At 41.5% G+C, this 15,641-nt stretch overlaps 1 protein-coding gene across 1 annotated transcript; it reads left to right on the top strand.

The window, feature by feature from the left end:
- The first annotated feature begins 520 nt into the window (after nucleotides 1-520).
- Adk2 (Adenosine kinase 2) lies at nucleotides 521-12,396 on the top strand. Its single transcript, XM_050194872.3, has 11 exons — nucleotides 521-723; nucleotides 1,146-1,220; nucleotides 2,426-2,479; nucleotides 2,583-2,661; nucleotides 3,224-3,399; nucleotides 5,529-5,634; nucleotides 5,724-5,894; nucleotides 7,746-7,781; nucleotides 7,873-7,987; nucleotides 8,903-8,989; nucleotides 12,008-12,396. Exons 1-11 carry the CDS (start codon nucleotides 707-709, stop codon nucleotides 12,136-12,138), a joined length of 1,047 nt encoding a protein of 348 aa, XP_050050829.1. The 5' UTR covers nucleotides 521-706; the 3' UTR covers nucleotides 12,139-12,396.
- Nucleotides 12,397-15,641: the final 3,245 nt, after the last annotated feature.

Here is a 15,641-nt window from a genome sequence, read left to right as displayed (position 1 = left end):
GATGAGCATTCTTCAAGTTCGTCTGACAGCGAAGACGACATTCCGCTCGACCTCGTCCAAAAACAGTGTGGTGAAGAGCGGCCGAAAGTGGACAGGTTCATTGAACGGGTCGTCAGGATTAATTATAAAATTCGTTGGTGTTTGCTTGCAACCAGGTATGTCGGAGCACGCAGTTTGACAAGGTTCGAGCGCTTGCCGCAGATGCTCAGCATCTGCAAACAATAAAATATGCGCGTGCGCGTGTTTGCGCACGTTTTGCGCGCCAGGGGCAAAGTAGCGCTGCATGCAAGCACTCTGCGCAGGGTGCAGTTTTGTCCTCGATGTTGACCCTCCGCAGTGCGGCACCACGGCGGGGCAAAGCGCACCATTCTGGTTTCGGGGCAACCCCGGGGCAAGGTGATCGAGGACGCTATAAAAAACGCCTCAGCGGGGAACACGCGCAGGATCCACACAGTTGGTTCTTTATTCTATGCCCACACCCCCTAGCTCTCTCCACCCGCGAAAGCTAGACGCTAGACGGCCAGACAGGCTCCACACGCTGTGGTGCCGCCGGTGACGCTACGAGCGCTACTAGGCGTAGATTAGTAGCTGGTGAGCTGCAGAGCTGCAGGTAGGATTAGGTGTAGCTGCCCAGTTCGCCGGTTCCGAAGTTAGCTGACTTAGCTCTCGATCACCCAGTTCTGGTGTTAGCCTTCTTGTGCTCACGATGAGTTCCAAACTGAGGTAATAATTGCGTTTCACTGCATTTAATTTTATGTGATTCCGATTCACGTGTGTACATCTTTCCGCGCGAAGTTTGTGCTGTGCATGGCGGTTGGTCGCAGCGCGCAGATTTTCTCGTTTAATGCCGACCCTGAAGCACATCACTGACGTAAATGCAGCCGTTGGTGCTGTTCGGAGGCGTAATTTCAGCACGAGAACGTTTTGAAGAAGTACCGTTGTCTTATCTATGCCCTTCCTGCCGAGCTCGTCGTTGAGGTATCAGTGGAAAGATGTCTAAGCAAAATTTCTTAAGGTTAAAAAGAAAGGTTAATAAGTAATTGAGTAACGGGTTTGTGCATACCGCACTTTCTCACTCTTAGCCTTTTATTTTGTGCAGCGGCAGCACGGAATTTCATTCTGAATTCGAATGTTTGTCTCGACAGGAAAGGAATGCTCTTCGGCATGGGCAATCCACTTCTTGACATATCTGCATCTGTGGACGTCGAATTCTTACAGAAGTGAGTTGCTATTTCTTTCGTGAAACATGCAGCTCCGCTCTAATAATTCGCTTACCACTGTGAGCGAATTAGCTGGCAGCAGTGATACCGTGACAATTTGTCAGTCACGAACGACTTGTCACATACCTCTAGTGCGTGTGCCGAGTATGATTGTTTAAGAGCATAGATATTCTCACTATAGCACCTAGAGGGAAATCTTGCGCCACCGTCTATGGGAGTTTCCTAAGGGGCGCTGTGCCGTAATGGGAATGACGGTATATGTGTCTGCGAGGCTTGTTTTGGCTGGTGTTGTAAGAGGCTTCCTCTAAAGCGTGGATATGGCTACACAAATAACGCGTTCTTGAAGTAAAATTTTCATAAAATGTTTCCATTCCTGCATATTACATCATTACTCACCTACAATGCATGAACAAGCGAAGCAAGAACAGACGACAAACTGTTTCAAAGCGAGAGTGAATCTTGTAGTCTGTCCTCCAACTTTAGCAGCCTGCTCATACTTTTTACGTATCATATAATTTTACATGTATAGTTGTACATGTAATAACAAGTTCTCATAGTTAAACAAAACATGTTTTTGTGTTTTTGCGTAAAAAGCTAAAACAGCTTTTTACGTGCTGTTTTAGTAGAAAATGAGTCATTGTGACAGACGAAACGGTGCTTGCCAGGCGCGTCTTCAAGGTGTCCTGGCTCTCCGAAAACAACGCTAATCCGAAGTCGCAATATACCGGCATTCCCATGCATACCACAGCGCAGCAGCGCCAGATTTCCCTCTAGGTAATATAGTGAGAAACTCTGTTTAAGAGCATACAGATAAATAAAGAGGTACCATCGCAGCATCCGCTGTTACAAATTAAAGAAAACTCTGGTTATTTGGCTCGTACAAAGGTTGACTTTTGGCAACTCTTATCTGAGGCTGAATTGGAAACATCTAATGCAAGGTCATGAAGTTAAATGCGATACGTTAATTTGATGCGGAAAAAAACCCAACTTGAAACGCCGCGTGATTGCTTTACTAGAAGCATTAGTCCTCGTTTCCTTTTTTTCGTGAAAATATACTTTTTAAAAGTAACTGACACGTCGCTTCTAAAATAGTTGTGAAAGAAAGCTGAACAGGCATCTCGGTTTGTGTCTGTCATTAGCTTTGAAACATTGCTTAGTTCCTGCGTGTAATCTTAACCAGTTTTGTGTGTTTTGTATCCCTGCAGATATTCACTGAAAACTAACAATGCTATTCTTGCTGATGAGAGCCATGCTTCACTGTAAGCATTTTTCAGTCACTCCAGATTCTTCCATGTTTGAGAAAATTCGCTTAGCCCTTGCTGCATTAAACAGGCCCAATAAGTGAATGTAATTGTGCTGCAGGTACACAGAACTTGTGGAAAAATTTGACTGTAGCTACACAGCTGGAGGTGCCACACAAAATACTCTGCGTGTCTTTCAGGTGTGTATTGTGCCTCTTCTACGGTAATGATCATCCTTCTTTTTTCTTTTTTCCTCGCTATCTGAGATGTTATTGTCCATCTTGCAAGCACTTATCTGTGAGTTCAGTCATTTGCTGGGCTTCATTTCCCCCAGTTGATGACCCCAATTACATCCTGTCTGCCATGTTGGAAGCATCTGTGCTAACAGCAGTTTATGTGCCCGGAGTGTATGGCTTCATTGTGAAATTGAAAGCCCCCCCTCTCTCTCTATCCATCTATCTCTCTCTTTTGCGGCCTCATTTTTTACGTGATTTTCAATAACGGCAACTTTGTCGTCAGCCATGAGTTGCGTAATTGTCCCCGAATAAGGTCTTGTCTATATGGCAGTGGGCACACAATAAATCGGGCTACAATGTACACAAGTTAATTTCCCATGAGTGGCTGCAGTGGTCCTTCGCCATACTACATGTAGCAGCAATTCTTATTGTGTACAGAAATTACAGTTAAACAGTGCTATTCCTGTTCCATAAATTTGTACATAATTTTCATTTCATTGTTCTCTGCAACTTTCTTCTTTAAAAGTGGGTCGTACAGATTCCAGAAGTTGCCACATTCATGGGCTGCATTGGTAGGGACAAATTTGGTGGCATTCTTGAACAGAAAGCCAGAGAAGCTGGTGTCAACGTCAGGTATCAGTACTCTGACAAGGAACCTACAGGCACATGCGCTGTTCTGCTGACTGATCATGGAAAGAGTCGGTGGGTTTTTTATCTAATGATTTTCGTACTGTTCTACCATCATGGTACATTGCATTCCACTGAAAATAATTCTGATAAAACTGGAAAATCCCAGCATTTCAATGAGCTTGCACACCTGGACAAACCATGAGAATGCATCCTTGAATTTTTGTATGTTCATCTAAGGGTGCCATTTATTTTTGGCAGTTTTTAGGAGGTGGATTATCACATGCCACTGAGTCCCATGACCACGTGTGTGGTCATATGCTCCAGCTAATATTAAATTGCATTGTAGAAACTAAGCTATGAGAGAAAAATCTTTTATAAGTGTTTAAACAACTACATATTGGTGTTTGAAGTAGTGTTTGAAGTGTTAAGCATGCCAAGTGAATTTTGAATGTATTCTTAGCTCAATGTCTTGAGAAACTTGATAATGGACCTTTTTCATAATTGTAAACAAGCTTTCCTATGAGGTAATTCGCCAAGCTAATGGCAGCATAGTCATATTGCAGTCAGTGCATATGAGCCCAGTTTGCATGTCTTATGACATGGGAAATGTAGACGTGGCTCTCGTGATGAAACCATGTGCAAGAAACAAGCCCTGGCATGTGTAGCTAGCACTTGCACCTTAATTTGAACAATGACCAGTTCCACCATTACTTTGACAAATCTTCAGTGCAGAGAAGTGCCCTTGCAAATTAGGAAAAGGATATATTGCTTTATCTATCATTGCACATAGCAACACTGGAATGCATGACCTTAAGGTCCATATTCCACAGTCCACTTATGGATGTGTCTGCAATAATTTCAGCCTCAGCATTGTTTGCCAGCCACTTTATGCCATTTGTAACATTTTTGCCAGAAAAGCATTCTGGTACAGTCAAGCCATAAATTGGCAAAATGAATAGAACTCAGGCTTGCCAAAATCACTTATGCAGGCTCACTCATGCCCAGTCTCTTCAAGATGATATCGATGCTGACTCATAAAAATATCTAAGCAGGACTTACTCAGGCTCAAGGGCTCACACACTTGTACTCGCTTATTCTCAGACTTGCAAGAATCACATATTCACTAATACTCATGGGCTTCTGGAATTCCAGACTCATTCAGGCTTCCAGGCTTATAACTAGCACGGAATTGGAATCAAGTAACTCATTGTAACGCTACTTGCTCATCATAATCTGATCTGTATGTTTGGCATCACAGTTGCATGGGTAATGCCGACAAATTTCCAGTGCAATGAATATGTGTTTGTGAGTGGGTGGTGGTGGGCTGAAGATGGCACATACTATTAAATGTTGCTAAAACCATAAATTGTTTCATTTATGTTTCTTAACTCATGTGGCAATCTAATATTTTAATGAAGTTTCGTGACAAGACCGCCATTTCTTTTATTTGTATCTGAGGCTGCAACTACCATTCTTGGCACTTTATTTACGCTTGTATGAATGGAACATTGGGACGTTTAAGCAAGTAAGAAATGTTTCGCTAATCATTTTCTCACAATCCACTTATTTCACATATAATAATAATTGCCACATCAAATCACTGTCATTGTGCATTGTGTTTCACAGAAATCTTGCAATGCAGAAACAAAAAAAATTCTGTTCAGTGGAAAGATTATTGTTATTGCATGAAGACAGTTATGTGCAGATTATTGCACACAACCATCTTGAATTCCTTTTTCGACTCCCCTTCCTCCTCCTTTGTTAGACAACACCCCCATTGTTTCGCTCAGTGGCCTAGGTATAAAGTGGTTACGTTATTCATGGTGAATGTGGTTAAGATTTTATCGTAAAATATAAGGCAACAGCTATGCAAATTGCTTTTGAAATGAGATGGGTTTGTTGTTGAGTGAGACCAAGAGCTTTTCTTGAAATTTGCAGACACTGTTATTGCTACTGGGAGGAACGAAAGTAGATAATTTTTGGTGGTAGGTAGCAGGAAATGCCTGTGGTTCAATTATTCGATAGAGGCATTGATAGTATTCTTGCAGTTCCAGAGGTTTGGATATAGTAGGCTATGACTCATGTGTCTAAGTTCATTATAGCTGGGCTTTATTGTATACATGCTTCTCGTCCTTTGTTTTCTTGCTCTCGTCAAACAATAAATGTACTGAAGAATTTTAAGCTTGCTTTTTTTCTTGCAGCTCTTTGTGTGCCAATTTGGCTGCAGCACAGCTTTATTCAGTGGATCATCTCCTGAAGCCTGAAAATAAGGCATTGATGGAAGAAGCCAGTCATTATTATATATCGGCAAGTAGCAAAAGTTTTCACACTGTATGTGTGTTTTTCATTGCACTTCTTGCTCAAGCTCAAATTGGTCTCAACAATTTCACTTGCAGGGGTTCTTTTTGAATGTCAGCCTGGATAGTATATTGACTGTGGCCAAACATGCTTCCAGCAAGAAGAAAGTTTTTTGCATGAACCTCAGTGCACCATTCTTATGCCGTACATTCAAGGACAACATGATGGCTGCTTTCCCATATGTTGATATTATCTTTGGAAATGAGACGGTAAGATTTTGATTTCTGAAATTACAAATGGGAATAATTTTTATTGTGGAAGGCATCTAGCACGTACTGCTAAAACTTGTCACTGCCATAATGCTTTGCCAGGGATGCTACGCATTGCACTCTAGTTAGATTTGACTGTATGCTGCAGTTATAGAAATTTAAAGCAACAGCTGTGTGTGTAACATATTTCTGGCATCTGTGCATTCATTCTTCACTGCACAGCAGTCATTATATGATCATGACTGTCTTCATACTATGAGGCATCTGCTTAAAGGGTAACGCTGCCAATTTTGACAGCGAAGGTGTGTGTCGCTAAGGTTCCACATATTTTTTTTTGTGCCAGCGTCAATAAAAAAAAAATGAGCGCGGGGTGATCCTAGAGATAGTGCAATACTGGGCCAACCCGTGGCGAAGGTAAAGCAGGCTTCAAGCACGCTGCTCCTAATAGTAATAATAAATAATAATAAATGAACTAAATAAATGAAGATAAATTGTTTCAAGTCGATGGGTATAGTGGACTCGCAAGCAGGAGGCATTGCCATATGTGCAAAGGACAAAATGTACGACCATACACCCTTGACTCGCAAGAGGACAATGCCACTGACTGCGGGGATGTCTAAGCCATACAAACAAAAGACAGAATTGTGATATCCATTGTGTGTGTATCTCCAGGCACACCCAAGTGCACTATCGAAAAGTTCATGACCACGCACTTCGCAAGGGTTAGCCGTAATGACACTACCCCTGTGATCATTATTGGAAACTACAATGTGATCGTTTCAAAACCAGACAGGAAATGGTTCACTCAGTTTGTGCTAGAGGAGTTTGGTTTGAAGTGCCACACCAATCCAAACCACTCAACTACGGTTGTGTATAGACTTTGGCCAAGATTCTGTCTAAGGTTTTGAACGAATCAATTGGTGTATATCACAGTAATCGCAAAGCTGTTGTGGCTACTATTACCAAATGATGAAAATAAATGCATGTACCCTTGTCTACCCCGTCTGATGTGCTACAGTTTCGCTGGTCAACCACTTTCACAAAGTGGAATGGCTCCTCAAGTTTTCGCAATACGAATCTGAATTAAATTTGTACTGTATATTTTCCTGAGCACTTTTTGTGTGCCAAATGGCATGACTGAGAGTAGCATTGTTTTTTCACAAATTAGTTATAAAGATCAGCGTGCACACTCCCAATCTGCTTTCCAATGGATTATTTCTATTGACCACTCTGAGACATTCGCATGGGAGCGGCAGTGTTGCTGCCTATTCTTGCTAAGATGTCTTTAAGCCTGTACAGGCTCTCTATTGTCATGAGCAACTGTCTTAAATTATTTTTTGACATAAGGGTTTCAGCAGAAACTTTCTTTTGCCAATGAGAGTCATGTACCCTAAGAATATTTAGAATTTGTTGCAGTTAACAGTTTGTCCCAAGAAGTCGCTACAAGCACTCCTGTTCCTGGCATCGTTCCTGCTGCCCAGTACAGTTCTGGTTTTAGTGTGTTTTTGTTGCTTATTTACTTCTGCATATTTATGTGAAATGAACTATCATAAGCATTGACTGTAGCTGCAGAAAAATCGTCCATCTCGTGATAAAAATATTGAGTTAACTGCATGGAACACATTTTCACCGAGATTAGTAGTGTGGTGACACAGTGCAAGCTGTGCATCTTCATGCCTGGCAACAGCATATCCAAAATAAGTTGGAAATATGTTCAACAATGTTGCCACTTCAAGTTTAAGTAGTGGGTTGTCATTGCTGTGCTCAAGAGTCCATCCTCTGAGTGCAGTGTTTGTGAATAAATATGCTGCATGTGCTTATGCTGAAAGCTTTTTGTCTGTTATTCTCTAGGAAGCAAGAGAGTTTGCTGATGTTCACAATATGAAGGTGAGCTATCATCTCTAGAACAAATATGCTGGCTTCGTTTTTGCATGTGAAATAGGGAAATTGATGATTGCATTGTTTGCTTCTTTTCCAGACCAAAGATATTACTGAGATTGCCAAACTGATAAGCAAGTTTCCCAAGGAGAACAAAGAGTTTGAAAGAATGGTGGTTATTACCCAAGGTGCCGATGATGTCATTGTAGCTCAAGGTATGCATTATCTTATTACAGCAAAGCAGCTGTTGCAAGAAACTCCTGTACTTATAGGTGTCAGTTACAGGGGCATAAAAGAGAAAAAACTATTTGAGTGCACGTATGTATCCGTAGATCAGCATTTTACGATACCTAAACGGGCCACTCTTGCTGCGAGAAAAGGCTTGGTGAGCCTGAAAAGGTGCAAGAACAAGATTGGTAGCGACGACACCTTGAAGTTTCCTCACCAGCTTGCCATGTTGTGGATTTTCATAGCATCTGCTCAGGACCAGATATTTCTTTATTGATAAAAATGGACCGCATTATATCCTAAAATGGCCAATAATGAGCTTCACTTGTTTCAAGAAATTTTACACAGAACCACAATGGCCTAAATAAAAAAAATGAAATCTGTGACAACACACTGACGTGCAGGTGCTGCTGTTTCAGCATGAAATCCCAAAAAGGAAAGACTTTCATTGTCTTCTGATAATAAACCTATTACTGGAAAAAGTAATGTTGATAGAGTTTTGAAAAAATACAGTAGTCTACACTGTTTTTCATTAGGGTCTCTTTAATGAATCCCACATGACCATTATCGATCCAGTGCTCTCCACTGTGGCTTGCGATGTCTCTCGTAACCAAGGTGTCACTTTGTGACATTAAACTATTCGTAAATCAACAGTCAAGCAGCTGGGAAAGAAAATCGCATGGAAGTGCGGCAAATGCAGTTTCTTACATGGTGTGCTGCTGCTCAAAGGTTTGAAACCGTAATTTCAAGATTCTTTATAGATTTTGGCGTAGCATGTTAATGTTGCAAAACATCAGCACCAATATCTTCTGTGCAAATGGAATTCCTTTTGCATTGCCTGGTGCACTGAAAATTTGACAGCTCTTGCAAAGCCACAAATGTATCTGCCTTTGTTTGTTCAGGTCATACCACTCAGAACTTTCCCGTTCCCAAGCTTGAGCCAGATGTGATCGTTGACACCAATGGTGCTGGAGATTCCTTTGTTGGAGGTATGTTCCAGCTCAGAGCCCACTCACTGACTTGGCTTTGGCTTCTTTTTGTATGTTATATATATTAATAATGACAAAGATTCAATTTTTTGTCATGTGAACGTAACTTCTCCATGGTGCAAGCTCTTATAGCTAATAGACACGCTAAATTTCCTTCCATGTCTTTCCATTATGTATGAAGGCCACCCATAAAGTAAGCTATGATTAATTTTTAAGTGAGGCATGAACATCGGAAAGAAAAAAGCTACATTAGAGAGACATGCAGTCGTAGACATGGTTAGTAGTGTGGCAACCAACATAGGAAGTGAGGGAACGGACAGAAAGGAGCACTGACTTGCAACAATTTTATTGCACACACACACCAGGCTTATATACCAAGCCATGGCTCAACAGAAAAGACAGGAGGGTGGCATGTATATGCTGTGCCTTCAAAGATCTGTCTGCAGTGATGGTCACAGCAATGAATGCGAAGGCCAGACAGAGTTAGACATGGTATCCGCTGCTAATGTCAGGAGACTCGGGGATTTTTTGGCCTGCTTTTGGAAGATTTTTCCCATTAAGTTCATGACATGACTCTGGAAAGGCATTTTTGAAGCACAGGTCAATGATTCCCCACTGGGTGAGCTCTGAATTAGCTGAGTTACATGGCAGGAGAGGCGTGTTAGCTCCTGTTTCGTACACCCAGCACAGATTATTATCTCTAAATAGAAGCTTGAGATCTAAAAGCCGAATTTAATCGGCAGCTGGCTGCTCACTGGCTGCTTTCACAAACAGGTGAAAGCGATCTTGGAACAGGGCTAGGACAGCTTGCCACTTGGTATCGACAGTGTCGGCGTCAGTCTAAAAGTACTACACAGTCATCTACAAACCTCAAAGCTTTAGTGACAATGGCGGATGGAAAGCGTTCAGAAAGTTGGTGGTTGTAAGTAGCTAGCAAAATGTTACTGTGCCTGGGTGCTATGCACAAACCTAGGCACACACCTTCCTTTTGAAGGTATATTTTTTTCAGTTGCAAGTTCTGAACATCGAGTTCACATGAGCATTAAGAAGCTCTAGAAACCCCCCAATCATGATGAGAGACATTTTGAAAGGCTATGCTGCCATGTGTGTCAATACATTCAGAGACTGCTGCGAGCCTCGTTTCACGGGGCAACAAGTAATAAAGTCTCTGATGTCAATGGAAAATGTAAAAAATGCAATGCGCAACTGTGATTCCTTTTTAAAAACTCAATGAGTTCTCTGGACCCACTCGTCATGAAGGAATCGTCAATTGTTAGCGTGTTCACTTGAGATTGCAGAAACTTTGCAAGTGATTGCTGCCCGCTATCTGCCTCTTGTTGCAAGTTGGGGCTCTTCCCTGTCCCTTCTCTCACTTCCTACATCAGCCGTCATGCTGCTAACCAAACATGTGACGTTACAAATATGCCTGCTCTTACACCTTGTGAAGCATGGGCAGGTTTCCAGATGTGAACTATTGTTCTTTAGGAATTTGTCATAGCGTAGCACTAAGTTTGTATCCTGGTGTATCCTGTAACCTGCCACCAGTGGCTCAAATGAGGATGTCACCTCTGCCTGAACTGCAGTATCACTGACAAAACATTGCTGTGCCAGATATAATTACTATAGCTATCATGTGGCAGGAGTGCGGCTGATACCTGGATTCCAAGAGAAAAGTTCCAAAATTGTGAAGCATAAATTCGTCACGGACATGAAGTGATGAGGCGAGTCCCGTCACTTCATGTCCATGTATATTGTGTCGTGCCATTCTTAACCTTGAGCAAAGCTACGAGCATTTTGTTCAGGCAACTAGTCTTTTCTTTTAACAGGCTATATTTTCTACTTCACTGTTTAAAAAAAAAAAAAACACTTTTGCGCAGGTGCAGGCATGACCTCTTTCCACATGTTACTCCATTACATAAATGTCCTTTGTATCTACGGGGTGATCGTTTTTAAGTTTTATGGAATTTTTAAACATCGCCTGTGACAGCATAATTCTTGTCCTTGGGCTAGATGATCCAGAGATAGACATCATTAGCGCGAGAAATTGAAACACCTATTCAACTAATTAACAAATTCACCAATTCACTTCTTAATTAATTACTGCACGGCCCATATCACAATTTACGAATTGTAGCCGTTGAGCTTGCTGGACATATCCACTCGAAATGAAATTCCAGGATGACACCAGTTTCGAGATATTTCCCAAAGTGTGGGACAAAATAAATTTTTTGCTTAAATGCATAAAAGAGCACTTTGCTACAATAGTGAGTGGAACAACAGTGCATTTTTACTGTGAGTTTTATGGCATATATTTCCAAACTTGCATCATTCTGTAAATTCATTCCAAGTGGATACGACTTGCAAACTCACTGGCTGCAATTAATAAATTGCAATATGTGCCATAAAGTAATTGAGAATATGATTAGTGAATTTTTGTTAATTCCATAGCTGTTTCGAATTCTCGTGCAGGTAATGTCTGCCTCTCTGAATAATGCAGCTCAAGGACTAGGAATTGTGTTATCTGCAACAGGCTATCTTCAAAAACTCTGTAAAACTTAAATATGATCACCCTGTGTATGTAACTTTATATTTGCTGCACTTCAGTTTGTTGGTACTGCAGCATATGTAATGGCCCCATTAGGCATTAGGTATGCTGCCTATTGCCCAAGTCTGCCTTCTCGCCTGTATTAATAAACTGCCAACTCAGACCAGTTGATAGCATGGTGGTTCGCTTAGTCAGCCTTTTACACATTTAGTTTAAGTGCAGCTTCTTCACGAGACTTCACGCATTTATTTCAAAAATATGCCATGTAGCAAACCATGTGGTTAAAGAAAGTGTGCATTAAGAAAGTTTGTTATTGAATACGGGCTTGTGTCCTTGAACATGCTTTGTTAGTTTTTGAAGTTGGGAACCCTTGAACTTCTTTCCAGCAAAAGTGCCGTAAACCCAGACCTTATAATTTATTAAACAGTGTTCATAAAAGGAGTGTTCTTAGAAATCCATAATTTGCACTGCAGGTTTTCTGGCCATGTACCTCCTGGGGAAACCTATCGAAACCTGCATTCGTTGTGGCATCACTGTGTCTGTGGAAGTCATCAAAAATTCTGGCTGCACTCTACCAGATAGAGAAAGCATTCGTGTGGTTTAAGCTAGCAGACTCGCCCAAATCATTTTTTTTCCTTCTCCATTGCTCCTGGTGCTACTTAAGCAAATGGCATTTTACATGCAATGTCCTGTCATGCATATTCATGATAGCTGAAGTGAGGCAGCTGTGAGCTGCTCAATTGCATTCCCAATTTCAGCAATAGTGTGATTACTCAGTGGGATGACTGGTTGCCAAGCCCAAATGGAAAAAAAAAATGAAAGTGAATGCTTTACAATAAAGAACTGCTTTTGTAAAATTTTATTTTTTAACTTTCATTACGGAGCTGTGCATAGATTTGGTAAAAATGGCGGCTGTTAAATGTCTTGCAGTTCAATTCAGATACACTTGGCAAATACAGGCCACCAAGAGTCAAGGTGAAAATGAAAATTTCTACCCACAAGCACCAGTGACTGAGGGTGATTTTCCAAGCAGATTATTTCCAGAATTTTAGGAAGAACCTCCTATAGCAAGGAAGGTAGTGATAACCTAGTACTTCCACCTTCAGGTTTTGCTTGAAATACAGACTCACAATTTTAGTCAAGGCCAGACAAGTGTATTTATAGTTGCCATCTGCTGGTAACGAACAGAGAGAGAGCACTAATTTTACTGATGGCTAGGCACGCATTCAGTAATTTCTTGTTCTCACTGGGTGAACAAGGCAAGCACTGATGCCTGCGCGCCTTTCTTGCAGTATAGGCAAGGTGCAACCGTTAAGACATTTTAGCCTTAATGAACCAGTGGTAAACACAGTATTTTTGAATGTCACAGTAGTGTAGGAGGTTGTAGTATAATCCTTTTCATCGCACTCCGTTTTTAACCGCTATGTTTGATCATGTGATGCGGCATCCATTGGTTGCCTCAGCTGGCCTCTGACGCAGTGCGACAAGCCACTGTTTTGGAACTTGTCACTGACAATGACTGCACAACACGCATAAATGCAACACACACATCCTTCTGAGCTCGTTTACCCTGTCCAAATGGTGCAAGCATTGCCATACGATCCACGTACTAGAAAACAGGGCCAGGAATATTTTAAGAGTTGCAGTGATATGTATATTTAGCCACTGCAATTAAATGGGGATTGCCATCATTCGCTCATAGTTTTTTTTTTTTTTTTTTTGCCAATGGCTTGCAAGCCACAGGTTACCATTTTCTTGGTTCAGTAACATTTTCTGGTGCAGTATTTCCTTACACTTTCTACGTAATCACTAGTGAATAAGTTTGTTGCACTAGATTTGTTAATGCTGCACTCCGAGCTTAAAACACCCATTGTTTCGAAGTTTTGTAGTGTAGTAGTTGAGAGAAAATATTGTTTCACTCATTTATGTTGTGGCTTGTGACGAAACATTCAGCATGGAATAATCTTGCATAACATATGTAAACATTTGGTCAGCATACTCGTTAATGAGTGCACAGTCCATTGTAGCTGCGGGCTCCTACGTAGCGTAGATACCGCGAGGTGCTGCGACAAGTCCACTGGCTAAGTGCATTGCAGTTCCCCGAGAACCGCATTTGGCTTACGTTTGGCACGTCATAGGCACGAAAATAGGAAGCAGTGGCATCCACGTTAACTACCGAAACTAAAGTTGAACTGCGCGCCACGGTGACATTTAGAAGGCAAGAGCATTGTGGGTAGGCCTGCTCCACTGTAGCCTTTGCAATACATATTTTTATTACCTCTCGTGAAAAGGCTGCAAGGTATTGAAGGAGCGAAAGCACCCCGAAGGCCGTGTTTGATTGCCAATAACTCCGCTTCTGCTGAATGCATTTAATTGCATTTCGCCGCAAAGTATTTCTGAAATAGCCTATTTTAAATTCAAATGCATTTCTCCTCTTTGATAAAAAGTAGTTCAGGGCCCCTTTAACACCAAAGGTCGAGGGTTAGTAGCCTTTTTTTGGACCATTGTTTGGTCATGCCAACGCCAGATTTTCTGCCTCGTAAGCTATTTATTTCTTTTGCATTAATAGTTACAAGCATGAGCTAGTGTCAACTAAATTTGTGGCGCTATCTAACCGCCACAATTCACCACGAACTTTGCCTTTAATAAAATTGAAAAATTTTTCCGCCGCAGCAAAACCTTGGTTTAGTTAGATGAGAGTTTGATATATTATTCTACTGTTATGATGCGAGGAAACAAGGATGAAAAAAAACCTAGGAGCACAGTAGCTACAGTAAAGCAGAGTTAACGCAACACCATTAATGAGTGGTATATCTCTGCTAATTGCCTCTCCACTGCGAGCTTATCATCCTTTGCTACAAAGCTCCATGTAAGGGTGCCACAGTTGTCAATCCACTAACTAAAAAACATTTGCTCAAGTGTGTATGCATACAGCATATTAAGATTTCTTTACATGAGTTAAGCATCCTCAAACTACAGTGTGTTACAAGGGATGCAGTAGTGCTGGGGTTCCTTATTCACTTAGGCCATCTGGCAGCTTTTAATGTGCACCTAAATCTAAGTACAGGAGCATTTTCACATTCCATGGAGGTGACATGGCAGGTCTTGAGGCAGCAAATGGCTAAGCTCTGGCATAAGTGAGCGAACTAGCCAGTGAAAAGGGTATATAGCGTACATATGTGTACAATGCACCGTCCACAAGCACAAAGTAGCTGAACTGCCAAACTAGAAAACACCGATGTACTAAAATCTTACTTGTGCAGAAAAGTGTCAAAACCAAGTGTTTGTGCCTAAGGCAGTTTTCAAGTGTAGTATAGGTCATCAGTGGCAAGCAATACCAGTATGGCAGATACAATTCACCTCCGTACTGACAAGCCAAGGTTAGAACACATTATGGTACTGCTGGTCTCAGGGTTGCAACAATTCTTGCAGCACAGCTTTGAGAAGCCTCCATCCTTGGTATATTCTATTGCACAGTTATGGGGCTTTCACGGAAAACTGCATTGCAACAAGCCATACCTCTTGTTGGTACCAGGCAAAGTGTAAGCGTGTTGCAGCGAACAATACAGAGGTTATTTGTGGCAAGGCCGTGTGAATTTCTTATCCAAAGGTGGCTTTTTGTGGGCCCTTCTTGCAGCTAATTTCATAGCACAGTGCACACTATCCTGCATTTTGTGGCAGCCAGTCCTAGAAAAGTTCTTGCTGCTACAGTGGAAGCTCAACAGTAAAGATCATGGTCAATCCAAGCAAGTGGAGAAAAAAAAACAATTAACCAAGCATAGGCCTGCCACACCAGCTGTTGCTGGTCTGAGCTAGACAGCAAGGCCTACTGTTTGGGTGTGTAAATTAGGTATGTATGCCAAGTTAGTTCTCACGAGTAGCTTTGGGCAAAAAAATTGCATACATGGACACCCCTTTCTTGCTGCTGCTAAGACCTGCCTGCAAGGTCACATATGTGCAACTTCAGCAGACAGACTTCTGAAGCAAAAATGTGTTGCATGAAATGTTCCCTAAGTGAAAGCAATTTAAGAAGCGTCCAAATGTTTTATTAATATTGTGGAAATATGAAAAAAGCATGCAGAACCTGTGTGCAAATATAGTAACAAA

The sequence above is a fragment of the Dermacentor andersoni genome, chromosome 1, assembly GCF_023375885.2.
Source record: "Dermacentor andersoni chromosome 1, qqDerAnde1_hic_scaffold, whole genome shotgun sequence".
Taxonomy (NCBI): domain Eukaryota; kingdom Metazoa; phylum Arthropoda; class Arachnida; order Ixodida; family Ixodidae; genus Dermacentor; species Dermacentor andersoni.
Note: the sequence above shows the minus strand (reverse complement) of the source record. Positions and strands in the feature narration are given on the sequence as shown.

Excerpts from the sequence above, each read along its gene's own strand:
- Adk2 (XM_050194872.3), top strand. Across the intron at positions 2,662-3,223 it reads ATACTCTGCGTGTCTTTCAG|TGGGTCGTACAGATTCCAGA; the intron begins GTGTGTATTGTG and ends CTTCTTTAAAAG. Across the intron at positions 7,988-8,902 it reads TGATGTCATTGTAGCTCAAG|GTCATACCACTCAGAACTTT; the intron begins GTATGCATTATC and ends TTGTTTGTTCAG.